We start from the raw sequence: 19,832 nt of genomic DNA, 5'->3' as shown, positions 1-19,832 counted from the left end.
AGGTGGCTTAATGTAAAAAAGGTTAAATTGGAAATGACAGAAAAAAATGTAGAATTAAAAGAAATAAGACTTGAGAGTTTGGAGAGGAGAGGCTGGAAGCCATGCACTTGCCCTCCTGGCTGGTGTATTTCTTCTAATATATGGTATGTAAGGATAAATAAGTTGACATGTTCTTCATTGTGACCAGTCAGTATCTGGTGCTTTTATGGTCCACCCTCGAAGGCTGATGGAACCCAAAAGGTTCCAGGAAGCCTTAGAGGGATACATGGTTGGAAGTGACGGCGACTCTGTTGATGCCCTGACCGGTATTTGGAATACCGGTCTCTCTAGGGCTATACACAGCATCGCTACCAAGCGCCCTCTCAAGCCTGCTCCCAAACGTAAGCCCTGGTATACGGAAGATCTCCGGGCAAGGAAGCGGGTCTTGCGATGGCTAGAGCACCGCTGGCGGAAACACCTACGCTTAGCCGACAAGGCTCTCCTAGACCACCTTTTGGAGGACTATGGAGAGGCGATACGAGCAGCTAAGAATTCGTTCTATGCTGCTCGTGTCGTGTCCGCGGAGTCGCGTCCAGCAGAGTTGTTCAGGGTGGTCAGGGAGCTAACTCAGCTCCCTCCCACCCAGAACCAGATCCTTGAACCTTCTAAGGCCTGCTGCGACCAATTTAACAACTTCTTTGCGGATAAAACCTCTCGGATAAGCGAAGGTCTTAACGCTGGCATTGGAGCAGAACCTAGGGTAGAGGCGTCCAGAGCCTCCGTGGACTCCATTATACTGGATCAGTTTGAGTTGGTGAGTACCGATGATGTGGACAAGATCCTCGGAAGTGTTCGGAAGACAACCTGCTCTCTCGATCCCTGTCCCTCATGGTTAGCAGCGCAGGGGGGACCGGCAGCAACTTCGTTGCTGCGACGGATTATTAATACATCTTTGAGGGAAGGGCAATTTCCATCTGAATTAAAATTGGCCATCGTAAAACCTTTGTTAAAAAAGCCCTCCCTTGACCCCCTGGTACACAATAATTATCGGCCAGTTTCGCTGCTGCCATTTTTGGAGAAGGTGATCGAGAGGGCGGTTGCAATCCAGCTTCAGTCGGTCTTGGATGAAACGGATTATCTGGACCCATTTCAAACTGGCTTTCGGGCGGGTTACGGGGTTGAGACGGCCATGGTCGCCTTGGTCGATGATCTCCGTCTGGGCATCGACAGGGGAAGCGTGTCCCTGTTGGTGCTCTTGGACATCTCAGCGGCTTTCGATACCATAGACCATGGTATCCTTCTGGAGCGCCTGGCTGAGGTGGGTATCGGGGGCACTGCGCTCCAGTGGTTCCGGTCCTACCTCTCCGGGAGGTTCCAGATGGTGCAGCTGGGAGACGTGTGCTCCGATAAGAGGGCCCTCACAACTGGGGTCCCTCAAGGAGCCATTCTGTCTCCCATGCTATTTAACATTTACATGAAACCGCTGGGAGAGATCATCCGGAGACATGGGGCGCGGGGTTATCAGTACGCTGATGACACCCAAATAGTTTTCTCTATGTCTCCGACTGATGCAGTGACCGAGGATGGCGTCTCTCTTCTCGTGGCATGCCTGGAGTCAGTAATGGGCTGGATGAGGAAAAACCGACTCAGCCTGAATCCAGAGAAAACGGAGGTACTCGTGATAGGTTCCCCTGGTCCAGGAATGGCGGTAGTTCCACCTGTCCTGAACGGGATCACGCTTCCCGTGAAGGACTCCGTGCGCAGTCTGGGGGTGCTTCTTGATTCGTCGCTTCACCTTACATCTCAGGTGAATGCGACGGTCAGGAACACCTGTTACCAGCTTCGGCTTATTCGCCAGCTGCGCCCATACCTGGCCCAGAGGGACTTAGAAACGGTGGTACATGCTCTGGTAACCTCTAGATTGGATTTCTGCAACACGCTCTACATGGGGCAACCCTTGTATCATACCCGGAAGCTACAGCTGGTACAGAACATGGCGGCCAGGCTGGTCACTGGTACTTCCAGGACCAGCCACATAACACCGGTGCTCAAAGACCCGCACTGGCTGCCTATTCGCTTCCGGGCACAGTACAAGGTGTTGGTGATTACCTATAAAGCCCTACATGGCTTGGGCCCAGGATACCTGAAGGACCGCCTCTCCCCATACATTCCGCCCTGCACCCTCAGAACTTCTGGGCAGCAATTACTTAGGGTACATGGGGCTAAACTCTCCTCGACATCGAGGAGGACATATTCCATCATTGCCCCGACCCTTTGGAACACGCTGCCCACAGAGCTCTGCTCGGCCACCTCCCTGGCTCAGTTTAGGAGGGAGTTAAAGACCCTCCTATTTCGAACTGCATTCCCCGAATGAAGTCCTAGATGGCCTCTCTCTCTTGCTGACGGCAATTTGGAGAGCTGACCGGGGGTTTTATGATTGTTTTTAAAATGTTTTACTGTATGTATTATTTGTATTATGTTGTTCACCGCCCTGATCAATGGAAGGGCGGTATATAAATAAAAGTTTTATTATTTATTATTATTATTATTTTATGACCTCCTTTTTACCAATATGTGGATTCATATTGGTTTAAGAGTATGGTTTAAGAGTATGGATGGTGAACTTGTCACTTTAGATTTTAGGTTCTTAATCTGAGAATTTTCTGTATAGTTTATGTTCAAAATTTTAGATTTTAGCCTGTGAAAGAATTTGAACAGTCATGGTTTGGAGTAATAATTGGACATATGAATGAACACCTTTGCATAAACTAGCAAACATACAAGAAAGTTAATTATGGCTTTCTGTTTTATATGAACCGATTGCTAATGATTTCAGGGAGGAAAAAGCCAAAATACTGAAGTGTGGTCTGAAAATTAATATCTCGGTTTGTTCCAAATATATTTTTTCTGTGCAAATGAAAAGAGAAACTGTTCAAAGTATTTTTCCCAGGCTTGCAGGAGATGCCAAGATACAGTCGTCTTGATGAGGTCAGAGTTATTTAGAGGATCAGGTCTAGTGGATTTTATTTTATATTACATAGAAACAGGCTTGTAAAAGTTTTATTACAAGTTAGGCTTTGCATTTGCCTAAGTGGGCAGGTTTTCCAAAATGTATATAAAATAAATGCAAAATCTATAATAAATGTAGTATGATAGATCTTTGTAGATCTCACCTTTCATCCACAACACAAAAATCTGACATAGATGGGTGTGAAGTAACGAAAAATGTTGAGCATTCTTGTAGTTCATTCTCCCCCTTTGAGTAGAAGGAATGGAAAAGTAACAAAATCTTTAAATAGTGACAGGCTACCAACAGCATCTGGTTTCTTTTCTGACAGATAGCACACTTCTCATTAATAGTAGCTGGAAATTGTCTTTAGTTGCTATAGTAACTATCTCAGTTTTACACATAAAATTTATTCTGAGAAAGGTGCTTGTGGCAAATGCTGCTAATTGGGAGGTTTATTCCCCTACGTGTTACTATTTTTAAACTGTGTTAACAAAACCTTGTTTGTTAAATGTAACAGAATGGCAGCTCAGCTACAAATAATAATGCTTTGTTGCTATCAACAAATTTCCAATTTAATATTTTATTTTACTTTTGTCTTATTGGTGTCCCCCCTCCACAGATTTTAAGATGGAAGCCAGTGCTGAAAGTGAGCAGCACACTCAATGGTGAATGACTGTGTGCATAATAATAATAATAATAATAATAATAATAATAATAATAATTTTTATTTATATACCGCTTTTCCACAGATCAAAGCGGTGTACAGACAATTATTACTATAGTAATAATGCAGTTTGATATCAGTTTAACTGTCATGGCTCCATCCTACAGAGTTCTAGAATTTGTAGTTTGGTGAGGCACTGGCATGCTTTGGCAGGGAAAGCCAAAGACCTTGTAGAATGACAAATCACAGGATTCTGTAGGATGAAGCTGCAGTGTATAATGTGGTATCAAACTGCATCATTTCTACAGTGTTTATATATTCCACTTGTCCCTCCATATTCACTAGGGTTAGAGGCACAAGATCCCCATGAATATGGGAAAACCGCAGATAACAAAAACACCATGTTTTTACCTGAGAGGACACCTCTCTAGGAAGCTCTAGGTCCTCCAATGCAACTCTGTGGTCAATGTCCAACAGAAACTGACCATATAATTGCACTGGAGGAGCTACAGATGTCTAGTGGAGTGTTCTCTTTAGGAATCTCTAGGTCTTTAAGTGCCACATTTAGTTAAAGTTGACCATGGAGTTGCACTGGAGGACCTAGATATTCCTAGAGAGAACGTATTAATCAAATCTGTGAATAACCAAATCCGCAAATATCAAAGCCGCAAATATGGAGGGATGAATGTATATAGTTTAAAGTGAGACATATCCCAATTACATGTATAATGGTGGGTGGGTGACACCACTTTCCTACAGCATCCTAGGATTTGTAGTTTTCTGGTGCACCAGCACTCTGTGGCAGAGAAGGCTAAAGATCTTGTAAAACTATCAATCCCAGGATTCCATAGGACTGAGCTGTAGCACTTAAAGTGGAGTCAAACTTCAATTCTACAGTGTAGATGCACCCCAGGTTCATATTACTTTGTTTAAAGTGAGGCATGTCCCAATTACATGCATAATGGTGTGTGTGTACATGTATTTGTTGTTGTATGCCTTCAAGGAGTTTTTGACTTATGGCAACACGGAGACAAACCTATCATAGGGTTTTCTTGCCAAGATTTATTAAAAATAGGTTTGCCACTGCTTTTCCCTGAGGCTGAGAGAATGTGAGTTGCCCAAGATAACCCAGTGGGTTTGATGGCTGACCTGGGAAGTGAACCATGGTCTCTAGAGCCATAGTCCAGCGCTCAAACTACTACACCACACTGGTTCATGTGCATATTACATCAAGAGGGAGATACCCTTAATCTGCCTTATCTCTCATTTACTTGTGCCAACTCTTGAATGGAGATATTGTTTGTGTGGTGTGGTATGTTGCAGGTGAGGGCAAGCAAGCTGATATTTAAAGTATCTGTGTTCAGATTGTCTTGGGTGAGGGTTTGCATCCTATTTTAAATGGGTAGTACTCCCCCAAAGGACCAAGTACAGTGGGCCCTTGGTATCCACTGAGGTTTGGTTGCAGGAACTCTTGTGGATTCCAAAATTCATGGATGCTCAAGTCCCACGATATATAATAGGTGTAGTAAAATGGTTTCCCTGATGTCATGGCCAGCCAAGATCAGCTCTCGGAGGATGAGCCTCCTCCAGAGCAAGAGTTGATTGAGGCTACACCAGGTGGCAATCCTGCTCTGCCAGGTCCCAGCTGTGCTCTCCCAGCCCCAGAGGAGGAGGCCCAACCAGGTCCTAGTGCTAGAGAGGGGCCTCCTATGGTGCAACAGCCTAGTGGTGACTCTGGGGAGGAAGCTTGCCTGGAGGTGCCTACGTTCAAAGAGAGAAGGGCTGAGAGTGCTTGCAGGCGCAGATCCAAGAGGATTGCAGAGAGGCAATTAGCCAACCAGCCTCAGGTGGCATGAGGGAGAGTTCCGAAAGCCAAGCCGAAGTCAGGATACTGGTGATACTGGGAGTCAGAGTGGTCAAAGCAGTCCGAGGTCAAAGCAGCCAGAAGATAACAAGGGTCTGGTCCGAGGTCAAAGCAACAAGGAATCAAGATACAAGAAGCCAGTGCTAGCAGCAGTCATGCCAAGGGATCATGCAATAAACTCTGACAAACAGTGAAGGTCTCTCAACAGTTTAAATAAGGGAAAATCTCCCCCGTACCACCTGAGGCTGATTGCCTCTCTGCAATCCTCTTGGATCTGCACCTGCAAGCACTCTCAGCCCTGAAACACCTATTTCACCTTACCCAACCCTTTGAAAATGTAGAGCAAAGGACATGATTTACATCTTTCTGGATCCTATCCCACTTCCACAACTGTATATAATGCTTTGTAACTCAAGGCTTTAATTTCACTTTGTACTACATCCGAAGAAGTAGGTTTATACCCACAAAAAGCTCATTCTAAAATAAAAACCAGTTACACTTAAGAATATTGCCACATTCCTTCCCCCCTCCCTGTCTATCTTTTTAAAATAAAGTTAGTAGAAATGCTACTACTGGGAGAAGTTTAGCACTCCACCAGGTGTAGTCTCACTTTCCTCTCATCTCTGGATGCTGCCCTTTCACTTTGACAGAGGTCATAACACCTTAAAAACGTCAGAAATAAAGGTTAGAAATAAATTCAAATACATGTATAGAACTAAGCAATAGACTTTTTCAAGTATAATATTGTACAGCAATACTTTTGTTGATTTGTGTAAGTCTTCCACATTTCCTTTTTGGTCTTGGTTCTAAGAGGACTTTCACTTTGACTTCATTAAAAGGCAGAGGGACCTGTAACAAAAAATTTCCATAATAATAGTCAGTGCTTGAGTCATCACTAATGAATTCCTTGGCAGTTCATTCTTTTAATCCCCTCCAAGCAATATGAGGCTGATTTCAGGCCTCTAGAGACAAAGCTTTAATGACTAATGCACAGATTTGTGGAGTGTATAGTAGAGGTCATCATATCAACCACCCCCTATCCCTTTTAGTCCTGCAGTGTGAGCAAAACTTTTCTCTGCCTGTGGAGTAGGAATGAAATGAGAATGAAGCTGTTCCTAATGCTAATTCTGATATAAAAATTAGATAATGAAAAGTCAAACATTGTGTCATGGGCATGCACTTTAATATGTAATGCCTTTTTATATATTGGAATGTCAGCTAGCTTGTATCAAAACCTATCATTACTCTGAAAATAAATTATAAGCATCTAGGGCTATTCACCTCTTTGTTATAAAGTCTTGATGAGAGCACTAAATGTGCTTTAATTATAACATTCATTGTGCTTTAATTTTTTAGATGCTCTGAAGAAACAATGGAATATAATAAATATTATTGTCATAATATCCACCATTGTCATCACTGCTGTTGTTGTTTGTTGAAAACCTATGATCTAACAAAGCAGAAGTAACATATTTGGCTTGGCAGTAGGTTATCTGCAAACCAAATTTTATTTTATTGTGAGAACACCCAAATTCCCATTTGGTCAAAGAAATATTGGAGAAGTACTTTAAATCTGAATACTGACAAAATACCCTAACAGCTTTCAGTACAGATGAATTTTCATTTGGCTGAGAAAATACCACACACCTTAACACACTGCAAGGTTGTTGTTGTTTTTTTTAAATAATCCTACTACACTCTTACTCTTAGTAACCAAACCCTTTTGCTTGGTCTGACAAGTTCAATAAGTGTTGAATTTGGCCCTTTGATCATTGATGTAGGTAAACTGAAATCCAGGGACACTGGCAGCATTGGCACTGCAAAAATAATGCAGTTTAACACCACTTTAATTGCCATGACTCCATACAATGGAATCCTGGGATTTGTATGGCATCAGAGTCCTCTGACAGGGAAGACTAAGGGCCTGAGCATACAGGCAAGAATAGCTGAGCCCATACTATCCAGGCCCCAGTATTCACCCAGGGTAGTCCCTGGGTTGGTGTGGGGACAGGCGGAAGTTCACACATCTATCCCTGTAGCAACCCAGCTCCTGGGACTGGCACACCACTCCTTACCTTTCTAGCAGGTGATCATCTGAGAAGCCCTCCAGTTGCCCTGTCTGATGAGGAAACAGGGTGCCTGGCTGCACCCATATGGCCAAGCACCCTATTTCCGTGTCTTGTAAGATTTGGGGCTTAATGTAGTACAAGTACATGGAGCCTTACCCTAAGAAGCTTATGCTGAGCTGTTGCCAACAAACAAACAAACAAACAAGATTAGAGAATGTCAGTTTCTGATTATTCTCTTACAAATTAGAGACTAAAGAGGTCACTACTTTTGAAGGGCCAGTTTTTAACGGTAAATTGGAATGAGTTAATTGTTGACAAGGCTCCATGTACTTGTACTACATTAAGCCCAAAATCTTACCAGATTAAAAAAAAACTTTGTCATTTGAAAGGATACCTCTTTCAGGTTCTATGTTTATTCAGACCTCCAAAATGTCATAATAGAAGTTCAAAAAGTGCTGGGGTACAGGGGCTGCATGCAGAAGTAAATGTACGGTGTACAAAATTAATCAGAGGCAAAGTGTACATAATCTTTCCTTCGCATGCTGTTAAATTCGCAACAATGGGTGCTTAAGATTGAACAATTGGCACAATAAAATAGCGCCTTATCTCATTAAACATGATCACCTGAGATGGAAGGTGCTTAGAGGTTATAAAATATTAACCAGCAAAAAGTATAAATGGATTTTATTGTAAGACAAATTTAGTAAGTGGCAAACTTTGCCGTTGCCTAACAACATTTAAAGAGAACCTCTGGCATTTTTAACTGAAGTAAGCCTTAATCATAAAGGGGTAATGAAAACTGCACTGACTGTTAAATAGTTCCTTCAAATCCATTTTTTCAATACTTCTGCACAAAATAGGTTGTTCTTCACCTAGAAGGCCCTGTTGCAGACTTAATATATGCCTATTGCTAGCCTTCTCATGCTGACCATGTTACTCATGGTTTGATTCCAAAGTAAATATTCACATGCAGTAGCATTATTTGATGTGATGTGGGATGGAGGAAAGGCTTCTGGTTTCAACCCAAGGCAAATGTCTGCCTCAGCACATTCCCTGTTCTTCCTCATGGATCTTAAGCATGTCATGGTTCTCTATATCTCTGTTACATCCCTCATTCTTGTTAAGTTAGTCTCTGAACTACTCTGAGAGTACTAAGGATAATTTATTCTTCTGGATGTATATTTTTAACACTGTTTTATACACCTGAAATCCTTTAAGTCCTTGTTGCAAATAGTTACTGTGTGCAAATAGACTAAGGATTACCTATAAAAACTGCAGGAAAACATAGGATGATGACCAGCTTGATATAGCTGCATTTTTCCATAGTTATTTTATTTCCTATATCTTACTTTGCCCAGCATATGCATCTGGGAGTAAGCCTCACTTAACTCACAAGCAGAATTATGTTATATCATCCAAAAACCACAAAACAGTGATGCCTTTATTGGGCCAACCAAAAAAGCTACTGCCCTTGAGATCAAGTTTGGCTCCATGCAAAAGCATGGTGGCTTCCTGAGAAATACATTATTCTTTTCCTAACAAAGGGGTTTGTTCCCTCACAACGGATCCAAGGCAAACTGGATTTTAAAGGCAGTAGCTTTTTGTCTTGCTAATGGCATTTAAAGTTTATTTTCTGGATTTTAAGAATCTCTCAGTATCTACATGACCAGATGGAGAATGGGCATGCCTCCATCAATACCCTTCTATACCATTTGAATTGAGGACAACAACCACAAGATCTTGACAAAATGCAGGCCTAAGACTAACATAGGCCCGTTACAGACTGCCCAAAAGGGGCGGTCTTGGGCCGCTGCCGGTTGCAGCGCGGAGGAGCCGCAGCAGCCAAACCGCGCGACTCCTCCGCACTGCAAAAAAGGAGTGCAGAAATCGCACTCCTTCCGGCAACCCGGAAGAGCCGCCGCAAGTGCCAAAGCGCGCACTCGCGACGGCTCTTCCAGGTTTAGACGTCCGGATGCTGCGCGTCCGTTACGTCAAGATGGCCGCGCCCGTCTGTATAGGGCGCCGCCATCTTGCCGTACGGAATACGCGCGAGGGGCAAGGCGCGTCCGGAAGCACCGCCCCTCGCGCGTATTCCTGGCGCAACGACGGCGCCACTTAGGCCCGTCTGTAAGGCGCCATAGTCATCTTTCTTTCTTTCTCCTGTTTAATTTTTAACATATTTGCCTGATAAAGAAGCCAGTGGAGCTTCTAAAGTTTGCAACATGTATAATGTGCCTTTTATTTGGCTTCATAAAGGTATCACTGTATTGTGGGTTTTGGAAGATACAGTCGGCCCTTCTTATACACAGATTTTTTATACACGGATTCAAGCATCCAAGGTTTGAAAATGTTAAAAAAAAGTATAAATTTCAAATATCTTGGTTTTCCATTTTTTTTTATAAGGGACACTATTTTGCTATGTGATTATATTTAATGGGTCTTGAGCATACACGGATTTTGTTATACAAGGGGGGTCTTGGAACCAAACCCCAGCATATAACAAGGGTCCACTGTATTGTACTTTGCTATATGGCCAATACGGCTGCCCAGAATTATGTTATGATATGCCTTGCTTTATTCTATGGATGCCAACTTTAAGAATGGAGGCTTAAAGTTTCTTATGATATATACTCACTATGAAGACTTCTAGAAACATCAGTAATCTGGCTAAATTTACCTCTCCATTCATGTTTAGAAAAATAATCTGTAAGTGCAAAGTTTGTGAAATTAATAGAATGTTGATGCATTAATGGGAAAATGACCAGTTTCCCCTCCAGATCAATCTTATTTTAACAGTACCTTTACCTTTCTTTTGTTAAACCAGTTTTAGGCTATGAATGGTTTTGGAGGTTTTTTTTCTTTTTAAACTAATTTCATTCTGTAATTGCATTTCATAATACAGTACATTTTTGAGAAGTAATTTTTATGAAACAGTCATATAACAATAAATTAGCAGTAGATCATAGTTCTTTTTAATTAACTGTTAATTTTCTCCACTGTCACTGAAGCTGAGTGATCATCTGCAGAGTGTGCATTTAAAATCTGCTTTGTGTGCAGTAAATGGGTGGCTAAATTTATTTGTCCAAGTAGCTAATTTATGTGACATTCTGTGCAAAATCTCAGTGGTTCCTTTGAAGAAAGATACATATATTACTTATTATTACAAATAATAAGTGTCACATATTAGTTGATGAAGGTATAGATACACAGATAATTTAGAGGTGATTTGATTTAATAATGTATGATGGAACTTGACATATTGTTGTAACTATATTATTAATTGGGGGGGGGGAGGAATAATAAAAATGAGAAAAAATTCTAACTTCTATCTAGTTCTCATTTCTTAGACCTGCTCTTTGTAGTTTTTCTTAATTGATTGCTCCTTTGTCAAAAGTCTGTATATGAGCTTTGAGTTTACTGAACACTTGTTTAATTGACTAACTGGATGATCAGTGTTCATTTAAATAAGTAGAGTTTGGACACTTTGATAGTAAAAATAATACTGTTGGCCCTCCATATTTGTGGCTTTGACATTTGGGGATTTGATTATTTGTTGGTTTGATTAATATGTGTCACTAGCAATCTCCAGATCCTAGTGCAACACTGCCAGAAATTGACCATAGAATCTTTCTGGAGGACCTAGATATTCCTAGAGAGAACACTTCTCTAGGCATTTGTTTGTCCACCAGAACGATTCTGTGGTCAGCGTATGGTGGATGTTGACCATAGGGAGTACTGGAGGACCTAGAGATTTCTAGGGATGTTCTGTTTAAAACCCATACTTTGATAAGGCTAATATAATATTTCTAATATTTACTTTTGTCTGCTACCATTTCCAAACCAGTCACATTTTCCTTGCATTGAAACTAATTTTGATTTGACATGGATTACCTGGTGGGTCAATAACATCTAGGTACTATTTCTGTTCTTTAGCTGACTTTTTGATGTACAGATAGTACTACTGAATGATATTTTTTTCCTGAGCACAGAGAGGTACAATTACCCCTGGCCTCCTTTGACTCCTCTTCTCTTTATACCCAGATTGATTTTGGGCAGAAAGGGTTGTGGAAACATGATTATCTTGCAGAACTACAGTTCACCAGAGAGACTGTTTTGCCAAAGTTTGAGGAGGTGGAAACTCGGAGTAGTGGTGATTATCCTGATTCAGCTCTCTTTCCCACTTTCTTACTCCAGGACTTTTCTGACATTTACTTCTTGCATCACAAATTGGTTTTTGGAATGACTAGGGGTGTACAATATGACATTCTATGTATATGTATGTTCTGTTCAGTGGAAGCACCTAGAGCACTTTCCAAAGTATGTCCAGTTTGTGTGTGTGTGTGTTTTGTGTGCCTTCAAGTCATTTCTGACGTATGGCTACCCTTGCCATATCACAGGGTTTTCTTGGCAAGTTTCTGTGGAGGTGGTGGTTTGCCATTGGCATCCTCTGAGGCTGGGAGAGTGTGACATGCCCAAGGTCACCCAGTGGATTTTCATGACCAAGCAGGAATTCAAAACCTGTACTTCAGAGTCATAGTCCAGTGCTCAAACCACTGCGCCATACTGGCTCTCATAATTGGCATTTAAATGCCTAGTAAATATTCTTAGGTTTCAAGGCCTAAGAAGCATTGGACTCTTTATGAAAACTATAATGAAGCTCTCTCTGTGTGTGTACTGGAAAGGAATATCAAAACTGTTGGGTGAATGAAGCTTGGCTATATATAAAGCAAATTGTTCCTAATGTAGCAATCAACATTTCAGTTCCTAATTATGTTTGCAGAAGCTTGGTGAATATTGGATTGAGCCATAAAAACAGTAGTCGTTAAATCATTTCTGTTTGTTAAAAATAATTTCTTCAGCACATAATTAGCCATCAGCAGTAAATGTTCTTGGTGGAAGGGGAGAAGTAGTTTTAACTCAAAACTGCCACTGTGAAGATGTCACAGACAATCTCTTATACATGTTCTGTTACTGTCATTACAACAAACAGTGTATATGCCAGGGCTCCACAATTAAGCTGTAAAATAGATGGAAAAAACCCAATGATTTTTAGATCTCTGCTCAGTTAGGCCTCTTCCTTGCCCTTTATTCACTGGTCCACATTCCGTTTCAAGGAAAACCGTTTTGTTGTTAGCTGCCCTCAAGTCGACCCTGACTCATTGTGATCCTGTGGATGAGACATCTCCAAGACCCCCTGTCCTCCACTGCTCTGCTCAGGTCCTGCAAACGTATCCCGTAACCTCTGTGATTGAGTTTATCCATCTAGCATACAGCCTTCCTCTCGTTCTACTGCCCTCTACTTTTCCTATCATTATTGTTTTTTTCCAATGTGTCATGCCTTCTCATGATGTGTCCAGAGTATGACAGCCTTAATTTAAGCATCATGACTTCCAGGGAGAGGTCAGGCTTGATCTGTACAAGGACCCATTTGTTTGTCTTTTTTGGCCATCCACGGTATCCTCAGCACTCTTCTCCAGCACCACTTTTTGAATGAATTAATTTTCTTCCTATCTGCTTTCTTCACTGTCCAGTTCTCACATCCATACATGGTAACCGGGAATACAATGGCGTGGACAAGTCTAACTTTAGTGCTCAGCTGTATAGTAGGTCCTATGTATCCACAGAGTTTTAATTCACCAAGTCAACCACCCAAGGCTTGAAAGTATTAAAAAATAATATAAATTTCAAAAGCAAACCTTGTTTTTGGCCACTGTATATAAGGAACACCATTTCACTATACCATTATATTTAATGGGACTTGAGCATCCACAGATTTTGGTATCCTGTGTAGTTATTGAGTCAGTGTGACCCATACCTGTCCATTTTAGCTTGCTCAGTCCTAGGATTGCTATATTTATGCATTCAGTTTTCTTTTTCATTATTTCCAGCTTCCCCTGGCTCATGCTTCTGACATTCCACATTCCTATAATATGTATGGTACTACTTTGGATCATGTTTGTGTTGCTGGACATGTCTGCTGTTGTCTTCCCATCTTTTCTATGTGTTTGCTCTGGTCAAAATAACTTCCACTCCTCTCCCCAGTTCAAAATACCTTATCAATTGAGGGGTGTATATGAGCATTTCCTACTGCTGAGAAATATACAACATGGGAAAAAGGAAGACTTCATTGTATTTACTTGAGGAAGTTGATAATAACTCTAATATGTACACCAAAAAAGGAGATTTGGAAGACAAAGTGCACCAAAGAGCACACTGTATCTGAGCCCAATTTTGCCTTCAAAATTTGCTCTTGGGACATGAGGAAAAGATTTGGGAGTTATAAGGATAAGTAAAGTAAAGTAAAGGGTACAAGATTACTCTTCCTTACAAACAATAGCACCATTGAAACATTCTAAACAACAGTTCAGAGGGATGTGCACTCTTTTGTTCCCTACTCTGCTTATATGAAAAGCAAAAACTTAGAAGTAGGGATGGGGAAAATATTAAAAAATATTGGAGAATGGTGGAAAAACAGGTTTCTTGAGTATCAAAAAACCCTGATAGGAAGAATTTTGGCCTAACATGAATATTTACAGTTTGGCATTATTCTGTGTTAAATTCACATTTTTCGCCTCAACAGAATAAAAGCATTTTCTGCACAGGTAACAGCGTTTTGTGTTCAAATTATGTGAATTTTACACATTTATTGTTGCAGTTGTTATTTGGGCAGAAATGTTTCTTGTGTAGAAAATGCTGTTTTCTTTGCAAAAAGCCTTGTGTGTTAATTTTGTGCAGAATAACTCCTAACTATAGCATTTTCTTCACAGAAAATATTTCTGCGAAGAAAGAAATTTCTACAGTAGGATTGGGTAGAATCTCATTCTTTGCCAGTTCAAACTGTATTTTTGTGCTTTGTGCCCTAAAAACCCATATACAAATTTTATACAGAATAAGTCCCAAACTGCTAACTATGGAGCCCTGGTGGCGCAGTGGTTAAATGCCTGTACTGCAGCCATTCACTCGAAACCACAAGGTTGCGAGTTCAAGACCAGCAAAAGGGCCCAAGCTTGACTCAGGCTTGCATCCTTTCGAGGTCGCTAAAATGAGTACCCAGATTGTTGGGGGCAAATTAGCTTACTTGCTTATTAGCTTACTTGCTGTTCACCGCTATGATCTTTGGAATAGCGGTATATTAAAAAAAAAAAGTTATTTTTTGGGGGGGAGGGTTTCTCCAAATTACTCTTTGCTCCCTTCAAGAACAAAATTAGCAAAGAATTACATCCCTACTCTAAAGCAGAGAGCTATGTTAAAAATCCATGAGATTTTATAAATAAAGGTAAACATTTGCTATAATCATATTTACAAGTGGACTTCATAATTTCTGTTCATTTTAATTCTTTTTATTGATTCAAATCACTTTATATCATTCCTTTTCATGTTACATGAAAAGGAAAAATTAATCATGTGACCAAAATATTGTTTCAGAAAACTTCTCTAATAGGTACTGTGTTTTTTATTGTAGCATGGCTATCCAAGTTGACAAGTTCAGCTTTGAAAATTATCCAGACTCTCCTGGTGAAAGAGCACAGTTTGCAAACCCAAAGCAGCTTGAAGAGGAGAGGCAGCAAGCAAAAGGTCTGGAGATCAACAGCAAGTTAGATATTCTCTGGAAAATTATATCCTTTCAGAAATGTATGCTTCTTCCCAGGGTACTATCTAGCAGTTCTGTGAACTTTGTTCAGATTTCTAGGAAGAGATTCAGATTTCTAGGAAGAAGTCGAAAGAAGACAAGAGCCTGAGCATGATACCACGGCCCAGGCCTAGTACTGACCCAGGTCAGTGCCTGTGCTAAAACAATGATGAGTGTGTGTTTACAGGCCTTCTTTTTACATTACCGCTGCACACCCCATGCTTGCTGCTGCATCCATCATGCAGATCTCTACTGCTGCCTGTAAGGGTGGAAGTAGGGAGCCTGGTTACATCTATATGGTCAAGTACCCCCTTACGACATCAGAGGTGTTGGTGGGGGCCTTCAGGACAGACACAACGGCAGAGTCAGGTACAGGGCATGTGGGGCTGTCAGGTATACATGTTATTGCTGTGAAGTTCACAGCAAACAGCCGGTATTCTTGGACTAGATAAGTCCATTTCAGTCAAGATCAGTCCAGGAGTGTCAGATCAGCATCTGGACTGACTGATCCCAGCTCAGGGCTTGACATGAGGCTAGGGTAGAACAAAAGCCCTTTGGCCCCTGCATACTGGCCCCTAGTTTGAAATGAAGCATTAAACCCTTATTGAAGCATTCTTACATTTAATTCTATTTCTTAGATTTTAAAGTATTATATAATGTTTTACCATTCTCTGAACAAGTGAGCACCATCCAAGATCCAGCCATTTTCTATGTTTTAAGTAAGAACAAGGGAAAACTGTACAGTATTTTGGTTCTGCACATTGGGAATCAGCTCTGACATTTTTTGAGATGAAGTAATATATGAGCTTGTGATAAATTGAAGCTAGGTTCTGGACATAATCCAGTGGGATCTATAACTGTTAGGACTCTACTAGCAATATATTTGGGCCTAAAAGAAATTCCTGTAGGAGTCGTTCTCCAGAGGTATTAGAAAACACTAGCGTTCCAAGTAACTTCAGTCCAAACGACAGTGGTCCATGCGATGACAGCAATCTGTTAATTCAATTCCATCATAAAAAAAGGTTGTTCCAGCATTTACCATCAAAACCATGACCTGAAATCTTTTTGAAATAACTACTTTAAAGTACCAAAGGGGCTTGACAGATTGCCCCGAAAGGGCGGGCTGGAGCCACCCGTTTTAACTCCTGATGGAGCTGCAGCAGCCAAACCACTCACCCTACCTCCGCAGCCATTGGTGCACTGTTGCATGTCAATGATGCAAGCGCGGCATTGCAATGTGCAGATGCTACACTGCGCTTGTGTCATAATGGCGGCCCTCATGTGGACGGGAGGTCGCCATGATGGCACCGCCGCCACGCACTGGGGTTTGGGACCATGCAGTCTCTCCGCAATCCGGAGCCCTAAAATGGGCCCCATCCTGCCGCTTTACGGCAGTCTGTCCCAGGCCAAAGGTACATCACACTGTTTTTTCATGTACTGTATATTAATGTTCAGTTTTTTCGCTCCATTAGCTGCAATATCATGGCATACACACAAAAGGATCTTGTAGCACAGTGGTCCCTAAACATTTTCAATCTAATGCCCCCTTTTCTCTTAGCTGACAACCCTAGCATCCTTGATGCAAGGTCTACTGTTCTACTGCAAATTCAGAACAACCAATCTTGTTCCCTGCTCTCCAGCACCTGGTTGCCTTGGGAGCAGCAACCAAGCAGCTGACAATGCAGCAGCAAAGGATAGCACAGGCAAGAGGCTTCTTAGTCATTGTTTGACTGGCTGCTCAATCATTGCTCACTTTGCACTTGGTCACCTAGGAAGCAACAACCAAGAGGCCTCTCGCCCATACTGGTCTTTGCAGTTGAGTCTGTGCAATGGTTTTAAGCAACCCTGAAAAGAGACAGTTCATGCAACTCTCATCCCCACCATAGTCCTATAGGCCACTGTTTGTCCTTGTCTTTCGTGTGTCAGTACCTTGACTTAAGGTCCCATCTGCTTTTCCTCAGCACCCCCCCTGCTGCCCCCTTTTCCCTCATTGCTCCTCGGGACCTTTCCTCTGCCCCCAGAGGGGGAAGTACTGCCCAATTTGAGAATCACTGTTGTAGCACCTTTGAGACAAAGAGGTGAAACAGACAGCCCCGAAGGAGCTGCTCTGTGCTGCCCCTTTGCTTGCTGGATTAGGGCTGCGGCAACCACATACCACAGCCCCGATCCATTGTTTTTCCAGCACAAAAAGAAGTGGCAAAATGCCACTCCTTTTTGCGCCAGAAAAAGGCGCCTCTTTCTCTGCTGCCACAGCTATTCTCCGTTTCTGCAGAGCACAGTGTGTAATTGCTGCACCGCAGGAGCGTTCTCACACACTGCTCACTGTCTGGTTGGGTGAATGGCATGACACTGGTTCAGGGGTGGAATTGCAGCAGATGGCCACCCCCACCCCATGCCACCCCCAAGCCAGCTCTTTATGCCGGTCTGTTTTGCCCCGGAATGAGAGAAAGCAGTTAGTAACATACACTTTTGTAGACTTTCTACTTCATCAGATGCATGGAGTGAACTGTCTGGGCATATTGTGTGCCATGGAAATGCAAAACTTGTAGGTATGGTGATGAGATGACAAGTTCAATTTTAACGATGGTCACTGGGGGACAAAGATGAGAGGAAACATATTACCAAGGTGAGTAGATAATGATGGTGGAGGGAGTTGCTGAAATGTAGTATGATGCTTGCTAGGAACCAAAAATGAGATGTGATAAAAGGGACAACAGAGCCCTCATGAGGTGGATTATTAACTAGTGTTATAACTGGTTGTTTCTGTTCAACCCACTGTGGATAGACTGGGGTTTGTGAATATATTCCAATTCTTCTATTTCTCTTTCCAGTCTTCCTTTGAATTTGTTTGTTTAAAGATTCCACAATGAATCTTTATGAGGTCCACAGTGAGGTCCACAATGGAATGTCCTGGAAGATTTATGTGTTCTGCAACTGTTTTTGTGTATTATCCTTCCTAATGTTCGATTTATATCTGTTTATCCTCTGGTGCAGAGACTGGCCTGTTTGACTAATTTAGAACACTTAAGTGCACTACAATGGGGTGCTGAAAAGTTCTCAGCCTGACCAGGAAGGGAATGACCTAGAGCCATGAAACTTAAATGTTATTCCACATATTCACCCTGAGGTTTGACACACTTGGCACATTGTTTCTCAAGTTTCTTTTGCCCTCCAAGAAAATTCTGATGTCTTGTTATTGAAATACTGCTCTGCTGCTGCTGTCACCTCTGAATCATTTGAAAATTTTCTTCCTTTCAAATACTTTTTAAGGTTTGGAAACAGGAAATAGTCAGAGGGATCAAGATCTAGTGTGTAGGGTGGATGGTTTATGCACTAAAACTCAAATTCTTCAAAACATCAATGGTCTTGCCACCCGGTGAGCAGGTGCATTGGACTACCAAAAGAAAACAGCTTTCCACAGCTTCCCTCCCCATTTTTCCTCAATACTTCCTTTAATTGGCACAGCAGTTAGCGTATTCCCCATTTGGGCCTTCTGAAAATAGTTATCAAAGTACCTTCCTCATCTTAAAAAACAGTGGCCAAGACCTACCGTTCTTGCTGACCTTTCAGTCTTGTCTTTCTCCGGTCATGGAGAACCTGGGTGTCGCCACTGCAAGGACTGGTGTCTGGATCATAGTGATGCATCCATGTTTCATCAACAGTGATGAAACATTCCAAAAAAGTATCACTAGACCACTCAAAATGCTGCAACATCAATTTAGAGGTATCCACTTGACTTGGTTTCTGGTCAGGATTCAGATATTTTGGCATCCACTTGACTGACAGATCCCTTTGCATACCGACCCAGATTAACACTACTATATCATTGAATCATGGCATACAGTTATAATTGTCAGTAAGAATTTACCACAGCCTGCCCCAAACTTACATCATACAGATGTGCAGGACTATAACTCTTGTCATCTCTGCTAGGAGAGATCATCCAGAAACATGGGGCACAGTGTTGTTAGTATGCTGATGACACCCAAATTTATTTCTGCTGCAGTCACTAAGGATGGCGTCTCTCCTCTGGATGCCTGCTTTGGGTTGATAATGGACTGGATGAGGGAAAACAAATTCAAGGTGAATCCAGGGAAAACGGAGGTACTCGCGATAGGTTCCCCAAGTCCAGGGATGGAGATTTGCCAAACAATCCTGGACAGGGTCACACTTCCCCTAAAGGATAAAGTTCGCAGTTTGGGAGTACTCCTGGATCCATCTCTACAGTTATCATCTCAAGTGAATGCAATGGCCAGAAGTGCTTGGTACCAACTTCGGTTGATACGCCAACTGTGTCCCTACCTGGACCAAAGGACCTTGAAGCAGTGGTACATGCACCTCTCATCTAGATTTCTGTAATGCGCTCTACATGGGGCTACCTTTGTACCAAGTTTGGAAGCTTCAACTAATTCAAAATGCAGTCACCAGACTGGTCACGGGAACATCAAGATTGGACTACATAACACCGATGTTAAAATCTCTTCACTGGCTGCCAATTAGCTTCCGGGCGCAGTACAAAGTGTTGGTTGTTGCCTTTAAAACATGGCTTGGGCTCGAGTTACTTGAGGGAACTCCTCTTCCTACACAATCCGCCCCACACTCTCAGAACATCTGGG

General features: G+C 42.0%; 1 protein-coding gene across 1 annotated transcript in view; it reads left to right on the top strand.

The window, feature by feature from the left end:
- Positions 1-19,832, top strand: part of LOC149317694 (trafficking protein particle complex subunit 9) — a 337,712-nt gene that overhangs the window by 110,271 nt on the left and 207,609 nt on the right. The window contains exon 20 of the mRNA XM_089518016.1: positions 15,049-15,202. Coding sequence (XP_089374142.1) covers positions 15,049-15,202 — 154 coding nt within the window. The remainder of the gene's footprint in view (positions 1-15,048; positions 15,203-19,832) is intronic.

This window comes from Sceloporus occidentalis, unplaced genomic scaffold (genome assembly GCF_023333645.1).
Source record: "Sceloporus occidentalis isolate IW3139 unplaced genomic scaffold, rSceOcc1.0.p SCAF_3, whole genome shotgun sequence".
Taxonomy (NCBI): Eukaryota; Metazoa; Chordata; class Lepidosauria; order Squamata; family Phrynosomatidae; genus Sceloporus; species Sceloporus occidentalis.
This window is presented reverse-complemented; position numbering and strand designations above follow the sequence as displayed.